This window comes from Salvelinus alpinus, chromosome 22, assembly GCF_045679555.1.
Source record: "Salvelinus alpinus chromosome 22, SLU_Salpinus.1, whole genome shotgun sequence".
Classification (NCBI taxonomy): domain Eukaryota; kingdom Metazoa; phylum Chordata; class Actinopteri; order Salmoniformes; family Salmonidae; genus Salvelinus; species Salvelinus alpinus.
Window position 1 is genome coordinate 23,343,985 of NC_092107.1, and position 19,971 is coordinate 23,363,955.

Sequence of the window (19,971 nt, forward strand, 5' to 3'; positions counted from 1 at the left end):
GACTGGATGAACCAGTTACCACCATTCATAAATTAATCTACTGTGAAACTCTCTGGATAAATAATAGACCTCAGATGAAGACAATGTGGAAATGTTTTTAATCAGAAAAAATGTCAGAAAAACGCACACAAAAGTATTAGGTAGTTTTTATACTTAAGAGTCTTTCAGAAATGTATCAAAGCAGTTAAGAAAATAGACTGTTTGGCTATAAATGCTGTTAAGAGATCTGGTAGAAAATAAAGACAACAGCCACATTGGTAAATTCAAGGGCCATAATTTCAATGGTATTTATAAATTCTTTATTTCGCAGTCGCTAGAAATCTAATCGCAACCTAAAAATCTAACAATGGTCAAGTAAATATATATCAAAACGCCTCATTTATCAGAAAGAAGAATAGGTCAAGTACACTTCCTTTCATCATACAATGCAGCTGTCCCAAATGGCACCCTATACCCTATATAGTGCACTATATGGGGGATAGGGTGCAATTTGGGACACATAGGAGCCATCTCAATTCCAGACTCCTTACTTATTCAATACCAAGCTACATTTCTTTAATGTAGCTTAGTGCAATGTACACAGCTCTATCATCTTGACAATACACATTTTCCATCTAACCGAGCAAGCACACGATTTCACAACGCTGCATTATTTTCAAAAGTAGTGTGTGCTCACTGTCACGAGTAAAGGTGCTGGTTTTTGAAGGCCACTTATTAAGAGTCAAACAATCTTTCATTATGTTCAGCCGGGATGGGAGGGACTGGAGGTCTAGCACTGGAGTATGCAAAAACACTCAACTACCTGTCATTAATCGGAGACTTATAATGCCTATAGCTAATAATGGACAACGGATTGTTCAAGATACTTTCACCATTGTTGAGCCTTTAGACTCATGCCAAACGGTTGCCAAGTTCCTCAACTCCACAATGATTTCATCCAGTTGAGCGCAGACTCGTTTAAATGAACCTCCTACTATGCAGTCGATACTTACATTTTTTAAATTATTTAACCCTTACCATGTACCTGTTTGTCTGTTACATGCCTTTGTGTAAATCCCACATTTTTTATAAAACGTTAATCAAATACAACCACCGACTGTTTCCACATTGCTGTTGCTCTAAGATGGCAACTCAGCGTGATGACGCATGTGCCAATCGAATCTCAAAAAGGAAACAGTCAGTTGTATTTGGTTTTATTAAAAAGTATTCAGCAAACAATGAAAAAAATGCAACAGAAGACAAACATAGGTACACGGTAAGGGTTTAATGATTTTAAAAACGATCGACCTCATAGCGACTCGAAAGAGTCGGGGGTTCATTTCAAAAACGCTAGTCTCATTGTGGAGTTAAGGTACTTGGCTAGCCAAACGGATGAGATGTCTTTAAGAGTTTTAACTTTCATCTTGGGCAATGCCAAAGATCTGCTTGTGCTTTCGACAACTCATCTTTTATGTATGCGTGTCATGACAACGCATATAATGCACAACTAGTGAATTATATGCTTATGCACGACTAGATCTAGCTATACACCAGGCTATTCTGACATGGTTTATTTTGGTTTTTGGTTTATTTCAAAAAATCCAAATACAATAGCAAGTGTAAGGGCCTTTGGTCAATGTTGATGCTGAAAGATACAATACAATGAACAGTTGAGTATTGGAAGGATAAAGCACTTGTATATAGTTGGAATAGTGAAGGACCACTGATCCACATATTCTTTCCCACTGTCAGCATGTAGGTAGCCTGGTCCCCAGATCGGTTTGTGCTGTATAGCCATATCCTATGGTCGATGTCATGCAAAACCCTTGGTCGGAAGCCTCTGGTAGTAGTTCTGCCTTTGTGGTTTGTTGCGCTGGTCAGGACCTCTCTGTTCCTCGTCACCTTCGCGGTCATCTCTCCTTGTGGTGTGTTGGTGTACGGCGCCCATGGTGTCTTTCTACAAAGTATGGCAGATAGTGCCGTTTGCAGTGGAAAAAGGGCCTCTCCCTCAGGGAACTCTCGGTTTTTACGTGACAATAGCCATAGGAGTTGGCTATACAGCACAAACAGATCTGGGACCAGGCTAAAACGTACGCACTAAAACGGCATGTCCACCTGATTCCACAGCAGAGGGATTGAGTGAACATCTGCCGGCTTTGCTTCATTGATAAACAATGTATGCCGGGTCTATGGGTTACGAAACAAGCATGCGTTTAATTTCTGGCACACAGCAACACACTTTTGAGATGGAGGCCCCAGTCACAAGCGGCAAGCTGAGAGAATGTGAGTCAGCCAGCGCCATTCTACACGTGTTTTCCCATGGCTTTTACACTATACCACCACAGGGGGTTTCTGCTTTGCTAAGCGCAGAGTAACGACAAGACACATAGGGAAATCCTATGGATGTGTTCTCAGCTCAACCACTAATGTAAATGCTTTCCCTTTTACTGGGGTTCAACTCTAACAGTTACATCAATCCAATCCATTATTAAGAGCACTTGGGGCTTATATATATATACACTGAACAAAAATATAAGCGCAACATGTTTCGTGTTGGTCCCATGTTTCATGAGCTGATTAAAAGATCCCAGAAATGTTCTCAAATTTTGTGCATACATTTGTTTACATCCCTGATGGTGAGCATTTTTGCCTTTGTCAAGCTAATCCATCCACCTGACAGGTGTGGCACATCAAGAAGGTGATTATACAGCATGATCAATACACAGGTGCACCTTGTGCTGGGGACAATAAAAGGCCACTAACATTTGAGGAGTATTTCTGTCTGTAATAAAGCCCTTTGTGGGGACAAACTCATTCTGATTGGCTAGGCCTTGCTCCCCATCGGGTGGGCCTATGCCAACCCATGGCTGCGCCCCTTTCCAGTAATTTGAAATCTATAGTTTAGGGCCCAATGAATTTATTTCAGTTGACCAATTTCTTTATGAACTGTAACTCAGCAAAATCTTTGAAATTGTTGTGTTTATATGCAGGTCTCCAAATGAAAAAATAAATAAATATGGTATTGCCTGTTTAATACAGGCACTCTCTTATTCTAATAATAAGACATATCCTTATCAGCTTGGAGATATGAGCTATAGGAGTCCGGTCAATAAAAGTAGGAAGTGCCCATGTCCAGTCATTGGGTTTGTGTGGTTTATCAAAGGGATAATGAGGTTCACCTCACCTGTTCGTCCCTCCAGCAGGAGGAACCAGTACTCAGGGTCTCAAGGACCATCAGAGCAGTGGAGATCTGGAGGGAGAGGTGATTAGTCGAGTCCCCTTAAACTCAACTCTGGATCTCAAAGCCAGTTCCACTGCTTTTTTTTTTTTAATTGTTCCCCTCTAAATCTCAGACTGATTTAGACCTTGGACACCAGGTAGGTGCAATTAAGTATCAGGTAGAACAGAAACCCTACGGGGTCCGGAGCCAGCTGGTTAAGAGTTTAATACCCCTCGTCTAGTCTATGGGTTGTAAGGCCACAAGTAGCTAGCCCCTTGTTTATTTACGGGAGGTGGGGGGATTCCCAAGGCTTGGGTCTCAGGATCTAAAGACGTGAACGGCCCGCACCACATACTGCCTGCAGACGGGGCACTCGTTCATCCGCTTGCCACACTTGGTGCAGGTGACCATGTGGCCACACTCCAGCAGGACACAGTCAATGGGAGAGTCCATGCAGATCTTACACAGGTTTTCCTCCTGGCCAGGGGTACCGCTGGGGTCTGGGAGAAAGAAACAAGGGACAAAACACCATTACACACAAATCTCATTAAATATTAGCTTAACCAGAGAGAGCTATAATACCTATAGCTGATCATTGGAGAGCTTTGTATTGCATGAAGCATGGGAAGAAAAGCAACTCACCTGTGCCGTCTTTTGTACTTGAAACTGGAGGGAAAAAAGGAAGAAAAGCATGTTAAAAATGTCCTTGAATGATGCAATTAAAAAATATTTGTTTAATAAAACAAGATATTAAAATTAAGAAATGACCAGTTGTTTTACTAGATGTAAACCTTAGTAACAGTAAAACATTTAATTTGAGAGGTATTTCATTTGTTGCATGTGTCAAGCCTTGAAATCAGACATATCACTAGACGCCTTTCCATTACTTTTTATGAAGTTGTGCAAACCTCAAAGATATTGCGGTGCGGGTTGGGATAGCACTTCGCCATGGAGCCTGCAGTGTTGCTGCCTCGGTTGAAGTGGGTATCGGAGGGTCTAATAATTATATATGTAATATAATTAGCCCCTACCCCCTCAATTTCCCCTAAGTTTTGGGACACCTGTGAATTTGGCGGAGGCGTGCGTGAACGAGCAAATCGAGGGCTAAGGGAAGGCACTGGTTTGGGATTCAGCAACTGTTACTTGACATTCATTCACCGTGGCGGGGACTGTATGTACTGATGTGACATCCCCAAACCCAGCCTCAAACCAGACCTCCATTATTGAATTGTAATAGGGTCTCACCGTGTTCACTTGTTTGAGTACATTGTTAAAATTTAGAGGACAATCTCTATTTTTAAAGTAAATGGCATGTTATAGAAGGGCCCAGACACTTATTTTTTATACTTACCCCAACCAGAAAATCACTTCTTCATCCTCGTTGTGCAGTACAGGGGCTCTGAAAACAAACAAAAGCTCCAAAAACACCCAAATACGTCCTTTTAGAAACTGAAAATCTCTCAGTATAGTGATTGCAAGTCTTTAGATGTTGTACACATAAAATTGTGTCATTCCGAACTTTATCTGCAATGCTATATTCCATTTTGTTGCGACTCCAGTGATACCCCTCTGTCTATTCTAGCAGCAAGCTACACGGAAAATGGAACAGATGGATAGGGGAAACAGCTTGAGTCACACAAAACGGACATCTAATGACCTGCATCACTATACTGAGCACGTTGCTGTTTCTAAAAGGACGTATTTGGGTGTTTTTGGAGCATTTGTTCACGTTTTTCAGAACCCCTCGTACTGCACAACGAGGGTGAGGAAGTGAACCGCTGGTTGGGGTAAGTTTCTCAAAAACAAGTGAAATCGCAAAAAGTGTCTGGACCCTTCTATAACATGTATATCAAAAATAGAGATTTGGTTGTAAAAAAGCTAACTTCTCCTTTAATTATCAGGTTTATCTGAGTGGCCAAGATGTTCTCTGACTTGGAAGGTATACCTCTACCATATCCACTAATTCACGACCAGCTCAGTGGCCTTGTGGTTAGAGTGTCCGCCCTGAGATTGGAAGGTTCAATCCCCGCCCGAGTCATAGGCTAATAAATTGGGACCCGATGTCTCTCTGCTTGGCACTCAGCATTTGGGAGAAGTATTTGGGTTAAGGCCTAGCGATACACTAGCCTCCTGTCCAGGGGGTCTACTTGTACATCAAGCGGTCTCACACTAGAGACACAGGATCCTGCCCAATGGGCCGTTCAGACATACAGTAGGTGTTATTCACTAATCGATTGGGCAAGTGTTGGTGGTCATACAGGTGTAAAATATCTCACAGGATTCAATTGGCTTCAACCTAGCTAAGTGAAAATAGTCCAAATAGGTGTCTCATTTTACAGTCCTTTACATTTGAGTAATTTAGCAGACACTTATCCAGAACAAGTCACTATCTGGGGTGTATTTATTAGTGCACGTAGCAAACCGTTTTCCAACAGAATTGTTTTTCTTCAACAAAAACAAGAGTTATTTATTGGACAAATTCAGGTATATTCCTCCCAGTTTCGTACTAGGTCCCTCCCAGTTACGTCCTGTTTGATTCCCAGTTCAACTATGATGCCGGGTACGGAAAACAACCATTTATCACAAATATTGCAGGTAAAACCTCCTTTACCCAGATGATTCTGGAGGTCCTTCTGGTCGTGGTAGAGGCAGGTGACCCTCTCCATTAGCTCCCACTTTTCGCAGCAGCCCTTGTAGTTGACAAAGTTACGGGCCAGGATCTCCTTGAGCTGCCGGACACTGAGGGCCTCGATGTCCTCTGCCATGGCCAGGTCGGACAGCGACGCCCTGCGGCCTGGCACCAGCACCTCCTCTGTGTCTGAGGACTGAGCAACAGCACAACAAATCAAGGTTACGTTCAATAGGGCAACATGTTGTGGAACATTCAGATACATTGTGTTAAGGGCCTGTAACACAGACATGCATTGATCTATAACTAACACGTATGGTATCATACTAAGAGTATGGTATCAAGTCAGCTCGATTACATTTTAACAGCAATGTTCAGTACGTTGCACCCGCCTGAACGGGACCCAGTACTTGATGATTGGTATAACAGAAAATCTGGTGAAAAAGGTTACAGAACGGAATGACACAAATGGTAGGCTATTCCTGATTTTCTAAGGTCAGACAGAAATCGTGAACAATCACATCGACAGACATCATGTCTGAATGATTGATTAAAGGGATCCACTAACTGGCAACAGGGCCCATATTCATAAAATGCTGATCTGGTATCAGTTTAGCCTTTTACCCCTTTTTCGTGATATCAAAATTGGTAGTTATAGTCTTGTCCCATCGCTGCAACTCCAGTACTTACTCGGGAGAGGCGAAGGTCGAGAGGCGTGCGTCCTCTGAAACACGACCCTGCCAAGCCGCACTGCTTCTTGACACACTGCTCGCTTAATCCGGAAGCCAGCCGCACCAATGTGTCGGAGGAAACACCGTAAAACAGGCGACCGTGTCAGCGTGCGTGCATGCGCCTGGCCAACCACAAGAGTCGCTAGAGCGCGATAGGACAAGGACATCCTGGCCCGCCAAACCCTCACCGAACCCGGACAACGCTGGGCCAATTGTGCGCCGCCTCATGTGTCTCCAGGGCGCGGCCAGCTGCGAGACAGTCCGGGATCGAACGTGGGTCTCTAGCGATGCCTCAAACACTGCGATGCAGTACCGTAGACCGCTGCGCCACTCAGGAGGCCCCAGTTTTGCCCTTTTAAAATCTCATGAATAAGATTACATTGACGGGTGAAACTGATCCTAGATCAGCACTCCTGCTCTGAGACGCTTTATGAATACGGGGCTAGAACCTACGCCACAAGATTGATTATGGTTCTTTGAGATCTATCCCTAGGTCGACAACTTGTGTCATCGTGTGACAACACTAACTATCTTGTTTAGCTATCCCAACCCAAACTGCATTAAGAGGAACTGTGTCAGTCACATGGGGCTTTCACGGCCAGTGCAGGGAATGACAACACACCACATTACATGCCAAAGCTGATATCCATCAGTGGGGATAAGAATAGATTACTGCTCAGCTACAAGGGGAACATTCTGACAGACATGTGAATAATGGGGCACACCATGCAGACATTGGCAGCCAGCCATCAAACAACAAAACACTGCTTTACAATGGGACTGTCTGAGCACAAAGGCACTGGAAGGTCTAAAACAGTCACTAGCCGTATGTCCTACAGTATGATTAAACTAAATATATTGAGTAGGCTTCTACGCCAAAATGTAAGCCAGTTTGACTCAAAAATAAACTCAAATCTATGTAGATACTGAATGCTCCTTTTCCTTTATTATCATGGATAGTCAAAAGGAATACTTTTTTTATATTGATAATTGTATTTTTCAACCAATCATTGAAAAGTAGATATACTGTGCATTCAGCATTCGGAAAAAGCCTCTTGACTTTTTCCACATTTCGTTACAGCCTTATTCTAAAATGGATTAAAATATTCCCCCCCCCCTCATCAATCTACACACAAATACCCCATGATGACAAAACAAAAAGAGGGTTTAAGAAGTTTTTGCAAATGTATATTTAAAAAATTCTAATGCAAATATCACAAGTATTCAGACCCTTTACTCAGTACTTTGTTGAAGCACCTTTGGCAGCAATTACAGCCTCAAGTCTTATTGGCTCTGGCTGGGCCACTCAAGGACATTTAGAGACTTGTCCCGAAGCCACTCCTGCATTGTCTTGGCTGTGTGCTTAGGGTCATTGTCCTGTTGGAAGGTGAACCTTCGCCCCCAGTCTGAGGTTCTGAGCGCACTGGAGCAGGTTTTCATCAAGGATCTCTCTGTACTTTGCTCTGTTCATCTTTCCCTCAATCCTGACTAGTCTCCCAGTCCCTGCTGCTGAAAAACATCCCCACAGCATGATGCTGCCACAACCATGCTTCACCGTAGTGCCAGGTTTCCTCCAGACGTGACGCTTGGCATTCAGGCCAAAGAGTTCAATCTTGCTTTCATCAGACCAGAGAATCTTGTTTCTCATGGTCTGCGAGTCTTTAGGTGCCTTTTGGCAAACTCCAAGCGGGCTGTCATGTGCCTTTTACTGTGGAGTGGCTTCCGTCTGGTCACTCTACCATAAAGGCCTGATTGGTGGAGTTCTGCAGAGATGGTTGTCCTTCTGGAAGGAACTCTGGAGCTCTGTCAGAGTGACCATCGGGTTCTTGGTCACCTCCCTGACCAAGGCCCTTCTCCCGATTGCTCAGTTTGGCCGGGCGGCCAGCTCTAGGAAGGGTCTTGGTGGTTCCAAACGTCTTCCATTTAAGAATGGCCACTTTGTTCTTGGGGACGTTCAATGGTGTAGAAATGTTTTGGTACCTTCCCCAGATCTGTGCCTCGACACAATCCTGTCTCGGAGCTCTACGGACAATTCCTTCAACCTCAAGGATTGGTTTTCGCTCTGACATGCACTGTCAACTTTGGGACCTTGTATAGACAGGTGTGTGCCTTTCCAAAATCATGTCCAATCAATTTAATTTACCACAGGTGAACTCCAATCAAGTTGTAGAAACATCTCAAGGATGATCAATGGAAACAGGATGGACCTGAGCTCAGTTTTGAGTCTTTTAGTAAAGGGCCTGAATACTTTCATAAATAAGGTATTTCTGTTTTTTATTTTTAATATATTTGCAAACATAAAAAAAAAAAAATGTTTTCGCATTGTCATTATGGGGTATTGTGTGTAGATTGATGAGGAAAAAAATATAAATTTAATACATTTCAGAATAAGGCTGTAACATAAGAAAATGTGAAAAAAGTCAAGGGGTTTGAATACTTTCCCGAATGCACTGTATAGGCCTAGAGATATGGTGAGTTTAGATAACCCTAACATGCCAAGATTAAAAAATGTGAAAGGTTGTCTCAAAATTACACTTGTCCTTCAGCCACTGTGGCCAGTGAAAACACACATCTTGACCCCATATTGAACCATTACTCCATTACAGCTGTATCTTAACACTGAATGAATCATCCTATACACTGAATGAATCATCCTATACACTGAATGAATCATCCTATAGCCTGATGGCATGTGCCAAAGCTTAATACCTTAAAACATAAAGTGTAATACATTTGTATTGCATGTTATTGCAAGCATATAGGCTAACATTTACATCAACAATGCAGTAACATTCCAACAACATTTGAAATGAAAATGATCAATTAAAGGTAAAATTGTTTCTAATCCTCCTACATTATCCCTGGTCTATCTCCACCTCTTATTTGACCAAAACCTAACCAACCCCCAGCCTTCTGACACCCTTTCAAAACCCTAACCCCATCACCGCAAACATAACAGGCGAGAATGATAGATTAACTATGAATAGATGGCAGACTGGTACATAAGCGAAGAATAATAGATATATACGACTCTCCTCTTTCTGATATTTACAATGACCCAACAAACAGTTCCAATTCCAGTTCACACCATTAACTAGAGAGGTTGTGCAGATTTGCCAAAAAAGACTAAAACGGTCAACTTGCTTAATTTAGTTAATATTTAACATAAGTCGTAGTAAAAAAAACGTTACCTTTTCTGAGAAGGCTAGCCTTAAGAACTTCCTGCCAAAGCAGGTTATGGCCATCATAGTTAAAAGCTTAGCGGTGGAAACACCTCTTGCATCAATGGAGGTCAAATCTGGTACATGTCATAGGCCTGTTCCACAGAACGTTTGCTCTCATTCTGTATAGGGCACACATAACAAAAAAACTATCTAGCAACCTAAGCAGGTTCTGAGACCCATCTGAGCTCAGGACCTGTATTCATGAAGCGTCTCAGAGTAGGAGCCAAGAAGTGTGAAATACTTAGGTTGTGAAGTGGCGAGATTCCTGACAGAGGAAAGCATAGGGCAGAAAGTAATTGACTAGGTCAACCAGAAAATCACATTTCTGGCCAGAAAAGCCACATTTCTAGATAAAGGGACCACCAGTCTTAGGTTCAAACACTTCTACAAGGCATGGTTAATGTTGAGATCGCCTCCTAGCCAAGTGTAAACCCCTCTGCGCTAGCGGATGATTATTAGTGTACATTTGCTCTTTTGTTAACATTTAAATATCTGGACACTATGATCGAATTAATTTACGGCAGTGCCCATGTCACTTGTTTTTGTCCTGCAGCCCTTGCCTACCAATAGTGGACCATAATGGAAACAAGACTCAGCAATTTTGGTATATGTATCTGTTGCTTGGTGTAACATTTTTATGCATTTAAAAATAAAATAAAATCAAGTGCTGATCTAAAAATCAGCTATTGTTTTGTCTTTGAGACTAATGAACCAGGGGGGAGCTGATCCTAGACCAGCACTCCTACGCTGAGATGCTTTATGAATACAGGCCCAGAACTAATGAGAGGAAGCCCATCGCTGCTATAGTAGTACCATGGCTAGGGCCAAGAGTTTTTCTTCACCACGTGACCCAACCAGGAACAACTCCTGGCCCTTACAATGGCGACACTTTCAAGATCAGGGTCAGTCTTTAGTACCTGCAGCTCCTGCAACTCAGTGTCTCCCTCAGTGTCCAGTGGCTCCTCAAGACCCGAGGGCACCAACACAGACAGGGTCTACGAGCAGAAACCCACCACACACCCAAAACACTACATTAGCGAGCTAAAGTTAGCCATACTCTAACTAGGAGGAGCCACACCGAAGGTTAGTTATCCATTCTCAAGCTATTGCTACGCAACACAAAAGGTTATGGACAAAACTGTAAATTAATGGTTGACAGAAACAGGGGTAAGGGGTGGTATGGCGGGTTCTCCTGGGTTCGGGCCTCACCTGACTGTCCTCCTGAGTGGGTGGCGGCTGTGAAGGGACATGGTCTGTGGAGGTGGATGTGGAGTCAGGGTGTGTAGAGGGTGTGGTGGTGGTGGGGGGGGCTGGAGGAGGAGTTGTCTCATGCTGGGTGGCGGTTTGGGTCAGAGGGTTTACGATTGGGCCAGAGGGTGACTGCGTCTGCTGTCCCAGGACCAGCTCCACCAGTTCCTCTTTCTCACGGCACATCTGCGTTGAGACCTCGTGCCGGTGGAGGTAGTCGCGCAGGTCCTTCACCTTGAGCTTCATCAGCTCGGTGCGATCGAAGAGTGTGCCGTGGAACCGCTGGCAGGTGTGGCAAAGGCGTGGACGGGGCTCAAGCTGGGCCGAACACCTGCCGCAGTAGTTCTTCTTGCAGTCCATGCAGACATGCTGCGGGGGAGAGGAGACCGACACACAATGACTGTCAATCATGTGTCTGCTAGCTTATTTTCCCTCCCTGGCCGTAACAATTCCCAACTTTCACAAAACAGTACATTACTGGACCAGAAGAGTTCCTTTTAACATTTGTCCCAGATTATGCTCCAACCTGACACTGACAATGTAATGCCTATGTCATGACGTGGCCCTTTTTGGGTATAGATTGTGGCTTCCCCCTCTCTCCTACACCCAGGTTCTGTTATCGCAGGTCATAAATTCCTGGAGGAGACTCTCTCCCCTTGGCCATGCAGTATGGAGAGAGAGAGAGACCACAGAGTGAACAAAGGATTTCACGTGGCCGAACTCCTAAATCCCCAAAATGGGAAAATGAAACAAAATGTCCACTTGTGAGAAGGTGGGAATGGTCCGTAGACACTTAAAGGATGGGTCTGACGAGTGTGTTTCATTTGGTGACCTGAGAGAGGACAGGAAACACACATAACTATATCTCTGAATGTGTACATTTCTCAATTATGGGGTTTGCATTTAATTCTTGTATAAAATGAATGAGTAAAGATGCAACTATTCATGAAATGATGTAATGTGATGTTAAACCTTTAATGTGAGAGAATTGTATTCCCTTTAAAGTTTAACTAAGTCATTGGCCCGCCCCCGTGAGCACAGACATGATCAGGCGACATGATCAGGCATCCTAAGAAAATCCTCTTAAGACTGAGGAAATCCACAGTGTGAGCTGTGATTTGCGAATAGTTGAGACCACGCGTACCTCGGTGGAAACTGAGGTGGCACAAGTTTGAGTTTAGACTAAGCAAACCCACAGCGTGAGCTGTGATTGCGAATAGTTATTGAATTCCAAACCATGTGGAGCATTGGCTACACAGCTGGAAATGGTTCAACTCTGAGACTATCGATCCCTACAGAATAAGAGCAAATCTTAGATACTAATTACTAGTCTGCAGCTAGAAATTAGGTCAACCTGGGATGCGAAGACCGACAACTGCCGAAACAGCTATTCTATGGCAACATTTCTGAATGGTACTCTGAAGTATCCATTCTAACCATGAAAGACTGATCTTCAGGAAAGCTGAGAGAGAGAGAGAGAGAGAGAGAGAGAGAGAGAGAGAGAGAGAGAGAGAGAGAGAGAGAGAGAGAGAGAGAGAGAGAGAGAGAGAGCGAGAGAGCGCGAGAGAGCGCGAGAGAGCGCGAGAGAGAGCGAGAGAGAGCGAGAGAGAGCGAGAGAGAGCGAGAGAGAGCGAGAGAGAGCGAGAGAGAGCGAGAGAGAGCGAGAGAGAGCGAGAGAGAGCGAGAGAGAGCGAGAGAGAGCGAGAGAGAGCGAGAGAGAGAGAGAGAGAGAGAGAGAGAGAGAGAGAGAGAGAGAGAGAGAGAGAGAGAGAGAGCGAGAGAGAGAGCGAGAGAGAGAGCGAGAGAGAGAGCGAGAGAGAGAGCGAGAGAGAGAGCGAGAGAGAGAGCGAGAGAGAGAGAGAGAGAGAGAGAGAGAGAGAGAGAGAGAGAGAGAGAGAGAGAGAGAGAGAGAGAGAGGAGACAAGGATGAACTGACTCTCCAGCAGACAGACCGGATTCCAACAGAAAAGATCACGACACATGGGCGTAAATATATATATTCATTGCAATTATTCCCAAATGAGTGAGCGTTCATGTGCAAAAGATTAGCATTTCAATTAATATAATTATAGTAGTACTGTGTGTAATGATCCCTCTGGTCTTTTCTGCTTTCGCTCAGTCCACACCCAATTCCCTTTGTCCACCAAGCCATCATATTGGCTTAGCCCACTAGGGACTCTTCCCTATCATTTGTTAGTAACAGATCTAATGTTTGTTTGCTTATGCATTTCTGTGATTATTTAGTTAGTTAGTAACTAAATAATTAAGCCAATTGGTGTGTGGATAATTTATAGTAAAGGCTGGGTTCGTGCAGATAACCAACAATTTACGACGTTTGGAATGAGACGGACGTGAGGTAAATAATAATTCATTAATAAGAAGACTAATTGATCAGATATTGAAATATCTGAAGAGTTATATTAGGAAAATTATAACTTTGTAATCTGAAGATTTTCCTTGGTGCCCCGACTTCCTAGTTAATTACATTTACATGATTAATTTTAATCACGTAATAATAATTGATTTGATAAAATAAGTCTTCACTTTTAATGATGCCAAAGACACGACGCCTAGATATTGAAGACCAAGAAGCATATATGTTCTTCTTGTTCAAATCTTGCCGAGGGCGGTTCAGGTACAGAAAAGTACATAACCATTGCATTAGTTTCACCCTTTTCATGCATCCACCAGATAATGGAGGTATTGAAGGTTGTGAGAAAATCTAAGAGCTGGATACTCAAGAGTCAAGCCTTGAGGTCTGGCGTATTGCTGGTTCTCTTTTCTCTGCAAGCTATCTATTCCGGTAGACTTCTAGACATTGCGCCAACGCTAGTTAGTATGGGCTCACAAAACTACCTCTAACTTCATTCATACTGGACAGAGAGACATACAAATGCTATCAATGCGTTCACCTGACTCTTGGTAAGTATAAATTGCCAGAATCTTGCAATATCCCTTTAATCAATGTTGATCAATTTCTAATTGGCCAGGTCTGAATAAACCACTGATTACACCTGCATTGCTTGCTGTTTGGGGTTTTAGGCTGGGTTTCTGTACAGCACTTCGAGATATTAGCTGATGTACGAAGGGCTATATAAAATAAACTTGATTTGATTTGATTACAGAGGAAGGATGAAAAACCTGCAGTGCTACAGATCTCAAAGTCCGGATTTGGGAAAGGGTGGGCTAAGAGGGTTTTCGGTACCTTTCTGGCTAGGGTGACGAAGTGGCTTCCGCAGGCTTTGCACGTGTGGTCCGGGAGTGGGGGCGACGGGTAGTTGCTGTAGCCTGAGTTAGTATAGGCCTGGTGACGCGTGCGGCTGTTGCTCCCCTCCACCGTGGCAGTGTCCAAACATAACCAGTTACAGCAGGACGCCCACATGCTCCACACCTGGAAACACAACGACTCTTAGATGGGCTCCCCACCTGGACACACACACACGTGTTAAGCGTTAAGATGGATAGAGCGGGTTAGGGAAGACAGACCACAGACTAAGGAGTTTTGGGGAGAAAAATAAAAGAATAAGGAGTGTAGAGGTTTTGAATAGGTAAGATCATGAACAGAGTGAGTGAGTAGTAAGTGACTAAAGAGTCAGGGTATGTTTGAGTGGGGCAAACTTTCAAGCAATTTGAAGGGCATGAGCCAGGGCTGGGGTGGTGCAGTGGAGAAAGAGCTGTAAGAGAGGTTGAAGAGCTAGGCTAGGCTATAAGAAAAACAACTGAAGTGCTGATGTTACAGCGCAGCGGCGGTATTATGTTGGGACTCCCAACGTCGTATAGGGCTCAAACAATGACACTGGAATTGTAATTGAAATGAGAGATCTGCAGTGAACGGCGGTGGCCTCAAACTTTTGTCAGTAAGGAGACCAGGCAGCTGAATTTGGCTACCAGAAGTAGGGCTCCCATCATTAATTCAGAGCTTGTTCGCGGTCAGAGCTGCAGGAGCACAGGCTGGCGACACTGTTCTTGACGGAGTGACATCCTATCCCCCAAACATGAACAGAGGAAGCCGAACCGTAGTCACCACTCCCGAAGGGCCCATAACATTTTATTTGTCACATGCCTCATAAACAACAGGTGTAGACTACCAGTGAAATGCTTACTCACGGGCCCTTACAAACAACACAGAGGTTTTTGTTGTTGAAATAATAGAAAAGTAAAACATGTAATAATACACAATGAGTAACGATAACTTGGCTATATACATGGGGTACCAGTACCGAGTCAATGTGCATGGGTACGAGGTAATTGAGGTAGATATGTACATATAACTAGGAATAAAGTGAAAGATAAAACAGTAGCAGCGTTGGTGAGGAGTCAAAAGTGCAAAAAGGGTCAATGCAGATAATCCGGGTAGCTAGTTGTTTGTAACTTATTTTTGTAACTTATTTTGTACATAATGTTGCTGCTAACGTCTCTTATGACCAAAAATTACTTCTGGACATCAAGAACAGCGATTACTCACCACGAACGGGCAGAAGCTTTTTCCTTTAATGAGTCCGACATGAAGGATATACTGCTTTTCTGGGAACAGGCCCAAATCCCAGTCATTTGCGTGAAGAAAAGACAGAGAAAAAGGGGGTGTGCCTTCTGAGAATTCGTAGGCGAGCGAGTAAACCCCCACTAGCATCCGTTCTATTGGCCAAAGTGCAATCATTGGAAACTAAAAATTGATGACTGTAATATCTTATGTTTGGCTGAACGACGACATGAATAACATACAGCTGGCGGGTTTTACACTGTATCGGCAGGATAGAACAGCAGCCTCTAGTAAGACAAGGGCTGGAGGTCTATGTATATTTATAAACAACAGCTGGTGCACAATATCTAAGGAAGTCTCAAGGTTTTGCCTGCCTGAGGTAGAGTATCTCATGATAAGCAGTAGACCACACTATCTACCAAGAGAGTTTTCATCTGTATTTTCCGTAGCTATCTACATACCACCACAGACCGATGCTGGCACTAAGACCTCACTCAATGAGCTGTACACCGCCATAAGCAAACAGGAAAATGCTCATCCAGAGGCAGCTTTCCTAGTGGCCGGGGACTTTAATGCAGAGAAACTTAAATCTGTTTTACCTAATTTCTAAATGTTAAATGTGCTGGCAGAGTCAATACAGGACTAAGATTGAATCATACTACACCAGCTCCGACACTCGCCGGATGTGGCAGGGCTTGCAAACTATTAGACTACAAAGGGAAGCACAGGCGAGAGCTGCCCAGTGACACAAGCCTACCAGATAAGCTAAATACCTTCCATGTTCACTTCGAGGCAAGTAACACTGAAACATGCATGACAGCATCAGCTGTGCCGGACGAATGCGCGATCATGCCCTCCGCAGCCGATGTAAATAAGACCTTTAAACAGGTCAACATTCACAAGGCCGCAGGACAAGACGGATTACCAGGACATGTACTCCGAGCATGCGCTGACCAACTGGCAAGTGTCTTCACTGACATTTTCAACCTCTCCCTGTCTGAGTCTGTAATACCAACATCTTTCAAGCAGACCACCATAGGTTGTTATGAAAACTTGAAATCAGCCCTAATTAATAGGCCATGCCGATTAATTGGTCGACCTCTAGCCAGGACAACAACCTCTCTCCCTCAACGGGATCAAGACAAAGGAGATGATTGTGGACTACAGGGAAAGGAGGACCGAGCACACCCCCATTCTCATCGACGGGGCTGTAGTGGAGCAGGTTGAGAGCTTTAAGTTCCTTGGTGTCCACATCACCAACAAACTAACATGGTCTAAGCAGACCAAGACAGTAGTGAAGAGGGAACAACAAAACCTATTCCCCCGCAGGAGACTGAAAAGATTTGACATGGGTCCTCAGACCCTCAAAAGGTTCTGCAGCTGCACCATCGAGAGCATATGACTGGTTGCATAACTGCCTGGTATGGCAACTGCTCGGCCTCTGACCGCAAGGCACTACAGAGAGGGTAGTGCGTACTGCCCAGTACGTCACTGGGGGGCTTCTAAACAGCTTCTACCCCCAAGCCACAAGACTCCTGAACAGCTAATCAAATGGCAACCCAGACTATTCGCATTGCCCCTATGCTGCTGCTACTCTGTTATTATCTATGCATAGTCACTTTAATAACTCTACCTACATGTCCATATTACCTCAATTACCCCGCACATTGACTCTACCAGTACCCTGTTTATAGCCTCGCTATTATTATTTTACTGCTGCTCTTTATGTGTTACTTTTATGTATTTATTTGTTTAAACTGCATTGTTGGTTAAGGGCTTGTAAGTTAGACCTTACAGTGAAATGCTTACCTGTTGTATTTGGCGCATGTAACAAATACAATTTGATTTGATTCTCAATTGCAATACGGTTCTAGTAACATTAAGCCCAATTACTTTCATATCACATCAAAATAATTTCAGACGCAAAATATTCACACTGTAATTTGTTTTAACCGGCTTTATCACAGTTGCTGCAGAAATAAGTTTTCAGTGACTACACATTTATGGCATTTTCGATACCTAATAAACACAGGTAGTCCCTCTTTCTTCCAAACACGCGCTGTAACGCGGATATATGGCCGCGTGGGAACACTAACCATATAACAAAAGGTGTGTATCAATTTAACGTTTAAAAAAAAAAAAAAATGATATGAAAGATAAGGTATTTATGTTTCCAAAACCATACCGCAAGCGAAGCGTCAGACCGAGCGTCGATAGTAGAAGACGCTTCGACCAACGACTTTTGACTTGTGTAATGTAATGTAACTTAGAGTTAGAGGCCAGGGTATACTTCTCAAAAATCCACACAGCAAGTTAGTCTCAATAGTCACAGTGTACACTACAATATGCTTTACGTATACAGTTTAAATACCTAGTCAGTTAGGTTCGGTGGACGCTTTATTAACGTGTAACTTACATTACACTGTCAGAAAAAAATTACAGGGTCTCAAAGTCCAAAATAAAAGGCATAACGTTACAGTAATAAGTCCCCGTACATATGGACACGCCGTCATCTTCGCAAATAAATATTCAGCAAGACCGGGAAAAAAGCAGTGTTAGACTCGAAATCAATGTAACGTTACCTATTCATCTGATGTTGTCAGTAATTTGGTTCACTACCTTGCGTTAGCAATACATTTGAGCTGTAGACACTAGCGAACGCATAACCTTTGCCCATAATAGCTGGCTAGCAAACTTAACGTCAGTAGCTAGCCAGCTGCTGCTAACTTTAAGTCTTTATCGAGTTACATAGCTACCTCGACACGAAGCCCGGGGTCGTAAGCGCGTGCTAGAAGAAGCTCGTTGGCTGTTGGATGACTTTTGTGGAGCTAATGTTCTCCGACATTCACAAAATTACAAGGAATAACTCCCACGTTCGTTGAAGTGAAACAGGAAGAAAGTGCTTCTAGCCAATGACACTCCCCCGGACAGTTTCAATCGCTGATGTGGGTGCGCGTACATTTCGAATAATTGCTAGTTGAAGAGGTTGAATGCAGACACACGCACGAAAGTTTTTTTATCAGTTTTGCATTTTATTTCCAAGGAAGTGGCGTCCTCTAGTGGACACCAATAAAACGACGGGGAATAATTATTAAAGCGTCCCCAACAACTTCAATGTATTACATGCTATCAATTACATTGCAAATCAACATCAAACCTCGTAAACCAATTTGTTTATCCAGAATGTATCTGCCACTATTTGATTGTAGCAGTAAATCATAGAACTGTAAAGGATGAATATCACATGTATATCACCATCATACAGTGCATTCATGAAGTATTCATACCCCTTGATTTATTCCTTCCATATTTTGTTTTTACAGCCTGAATTCAAAATTGATTAAATTGATTTGTTTCTCACCATCTACACACAATACCCCATAATGACAAAGTGAAAACATGTTTTGAGAAATTTGAGCATTTACCAAAATATTACAGCTGTGATTACAGCGATTACAAGCGATTACAGCTGTGAGTCTTTCTGGGTATGTCTCTATTACACACTTTACAACATTTGCCTATTATTCTTTTCAAAATTCTTCAAGCTCTGTCAAATTGGTTGTTGATCATTACTAGACAACCATTTTGAGGTCTTGCCATAGATTGTCAAGTAGATTTAAGTCAAAACTGTAACTTGGCCACATTTACTGTCTTCTTGGTAAGCAACTGCAGTGTAGATTTGTCCTTGTGTTTTAGGTTATTGTCCTGCTGAAGGTGAATTAATTTCCCAGTGTCTGGTGGAAAGCTGACTGAACCAGGATTTCCTTTAGAATTTGGTCTGTGCTTAGCTCCATTCCGCTTATTTTTTATCCTGAAAAACTCCCCAGTCCTTAACAATTGTAAGCATACCTGTAACATGATGCAACCACCGTTATGCTTGAAAATATGGAGAGTGGTACTGGAGAGAGGTATTTCCCCCCAAACTTGTATTTGTATTCAGGTCAAAAAGTTAATGCTTTGCCACATTTTTTACAGTATTGCTTTAGTGCCTGGTTGCAAACAGGATGCATGTTTTGGATGTCACAAAGTGCTTCTACATCTGCATTACTTGCTGTTTGGGATTTTAAGCTGGGTTTCTGTATAAGCACTTTGTGACATCTTCTCGTATAAAAAGGGCTTTATAAATAAATATAATTGATTGGGAATATTTTGTATTCTGTACAGGCTTCCTTCTTTTCACTGTGAAGTAGGTTAGTATTTTGGAGTAACTACAATGTTGTTGATCCATCCTCAGTGTTTCTCCTATCACAGCCATTAAACTTTGTAACTGTTTTAAAGTCACCATTGGCCTCATGGTGAAACCCCTGAGTGGTTTCCTTCCTCTCCGGCAACTGAGTTAGGAAGGACGCCTGTATCTTTGTAGTGACTGGGTGTATAATTAATAGCTTCGCGCTCAAGGGGATATTCAATGTCTGCTTTTTAAATGTTTTACCCATCTACCAATACTGTTGTTGCCTTTC

The 19,971-nt window shown here is 43.1% G+C and overlaps 1 protein-coding gene across 5 annotated transcripts; it reads right to left on the reverse strand.

Annotated features, from left to right (window-relative positions):
* Positions 1-81: 81 nt before the first annotated feature.
* On the reverse strand, positions 82-18,486 carry LOC139549282 (E3 ubiquitin-protein ligase rififylin-like). 5 transcript variants are annotated; one of them, XM_071359561.1, is made up of 7 exons: positions 18,268-18,484; positions 14,237-14,457; positions 10,993-11,400; positions 10,701-10,778; positions 5,811-6,024; positions 3,842-3,865; positions 82-3,699 (listed from the first exon to the last, which is right to left on the reverse strand). In XM_071359561.1, exons 2-7 carry the CDS (start codon positions 14,411-14,413, stop codon positions 3,518-3,520), a joined length of 1,083 nt encoding a protein of 360 aa, XP_071215662.1. In that variant the 5' UTR covers positions 14,414-14,457; positions 18,268-18,484; the 3' UTR covers positions 82-3,517. The 5 variants fall into 5 exon arrangements, with proteins under 5 accessions (XP_071215662.1, XP_071215661.1, XP_071215663.1 ...); XM_071359560.1 differs by having other exon boundaries at positions 14,237-14,422; positions 18,268-18,483; XM_071359562.1 differs by lacking the exon at positions 18,268-18,484 and adding an exon at positions 18,094-18,241 and having other exon boundaries at positions 14,237-14,422.
* Between the last annotated feature and the right edge of the window lie 1,485 nt (positions 18,487-19,971).

What these genes read in the sequence shown, in the direction of transcription:
- LOC139549282 (XM_071359561.1), bottom strand. Translation starts at nt 14,413, where the DNA reads ATGTGGGCGTCCTGCTGTAACTGGTTATGTTTGGACACTGCCACGGTG. An exon ending in CTGAGTTGCAGGAGCTGCAG is followed by an intron (nt 6,025 to 10,700) that starts GTACTAAAGACT and finishes GCTGTTGCTCAG; the next exon opens with TCCTCAGACACAGAGGAGGT. An exon ending in GGACCTCCAGAATCATCTGG is followed by an intron (nt 3,866 to 5,810) that starts GTAAAGGAGGTT and finishes TTTTCCCTCCAG; the next exon opens with TTTCAAGTACAAAAGACGGC.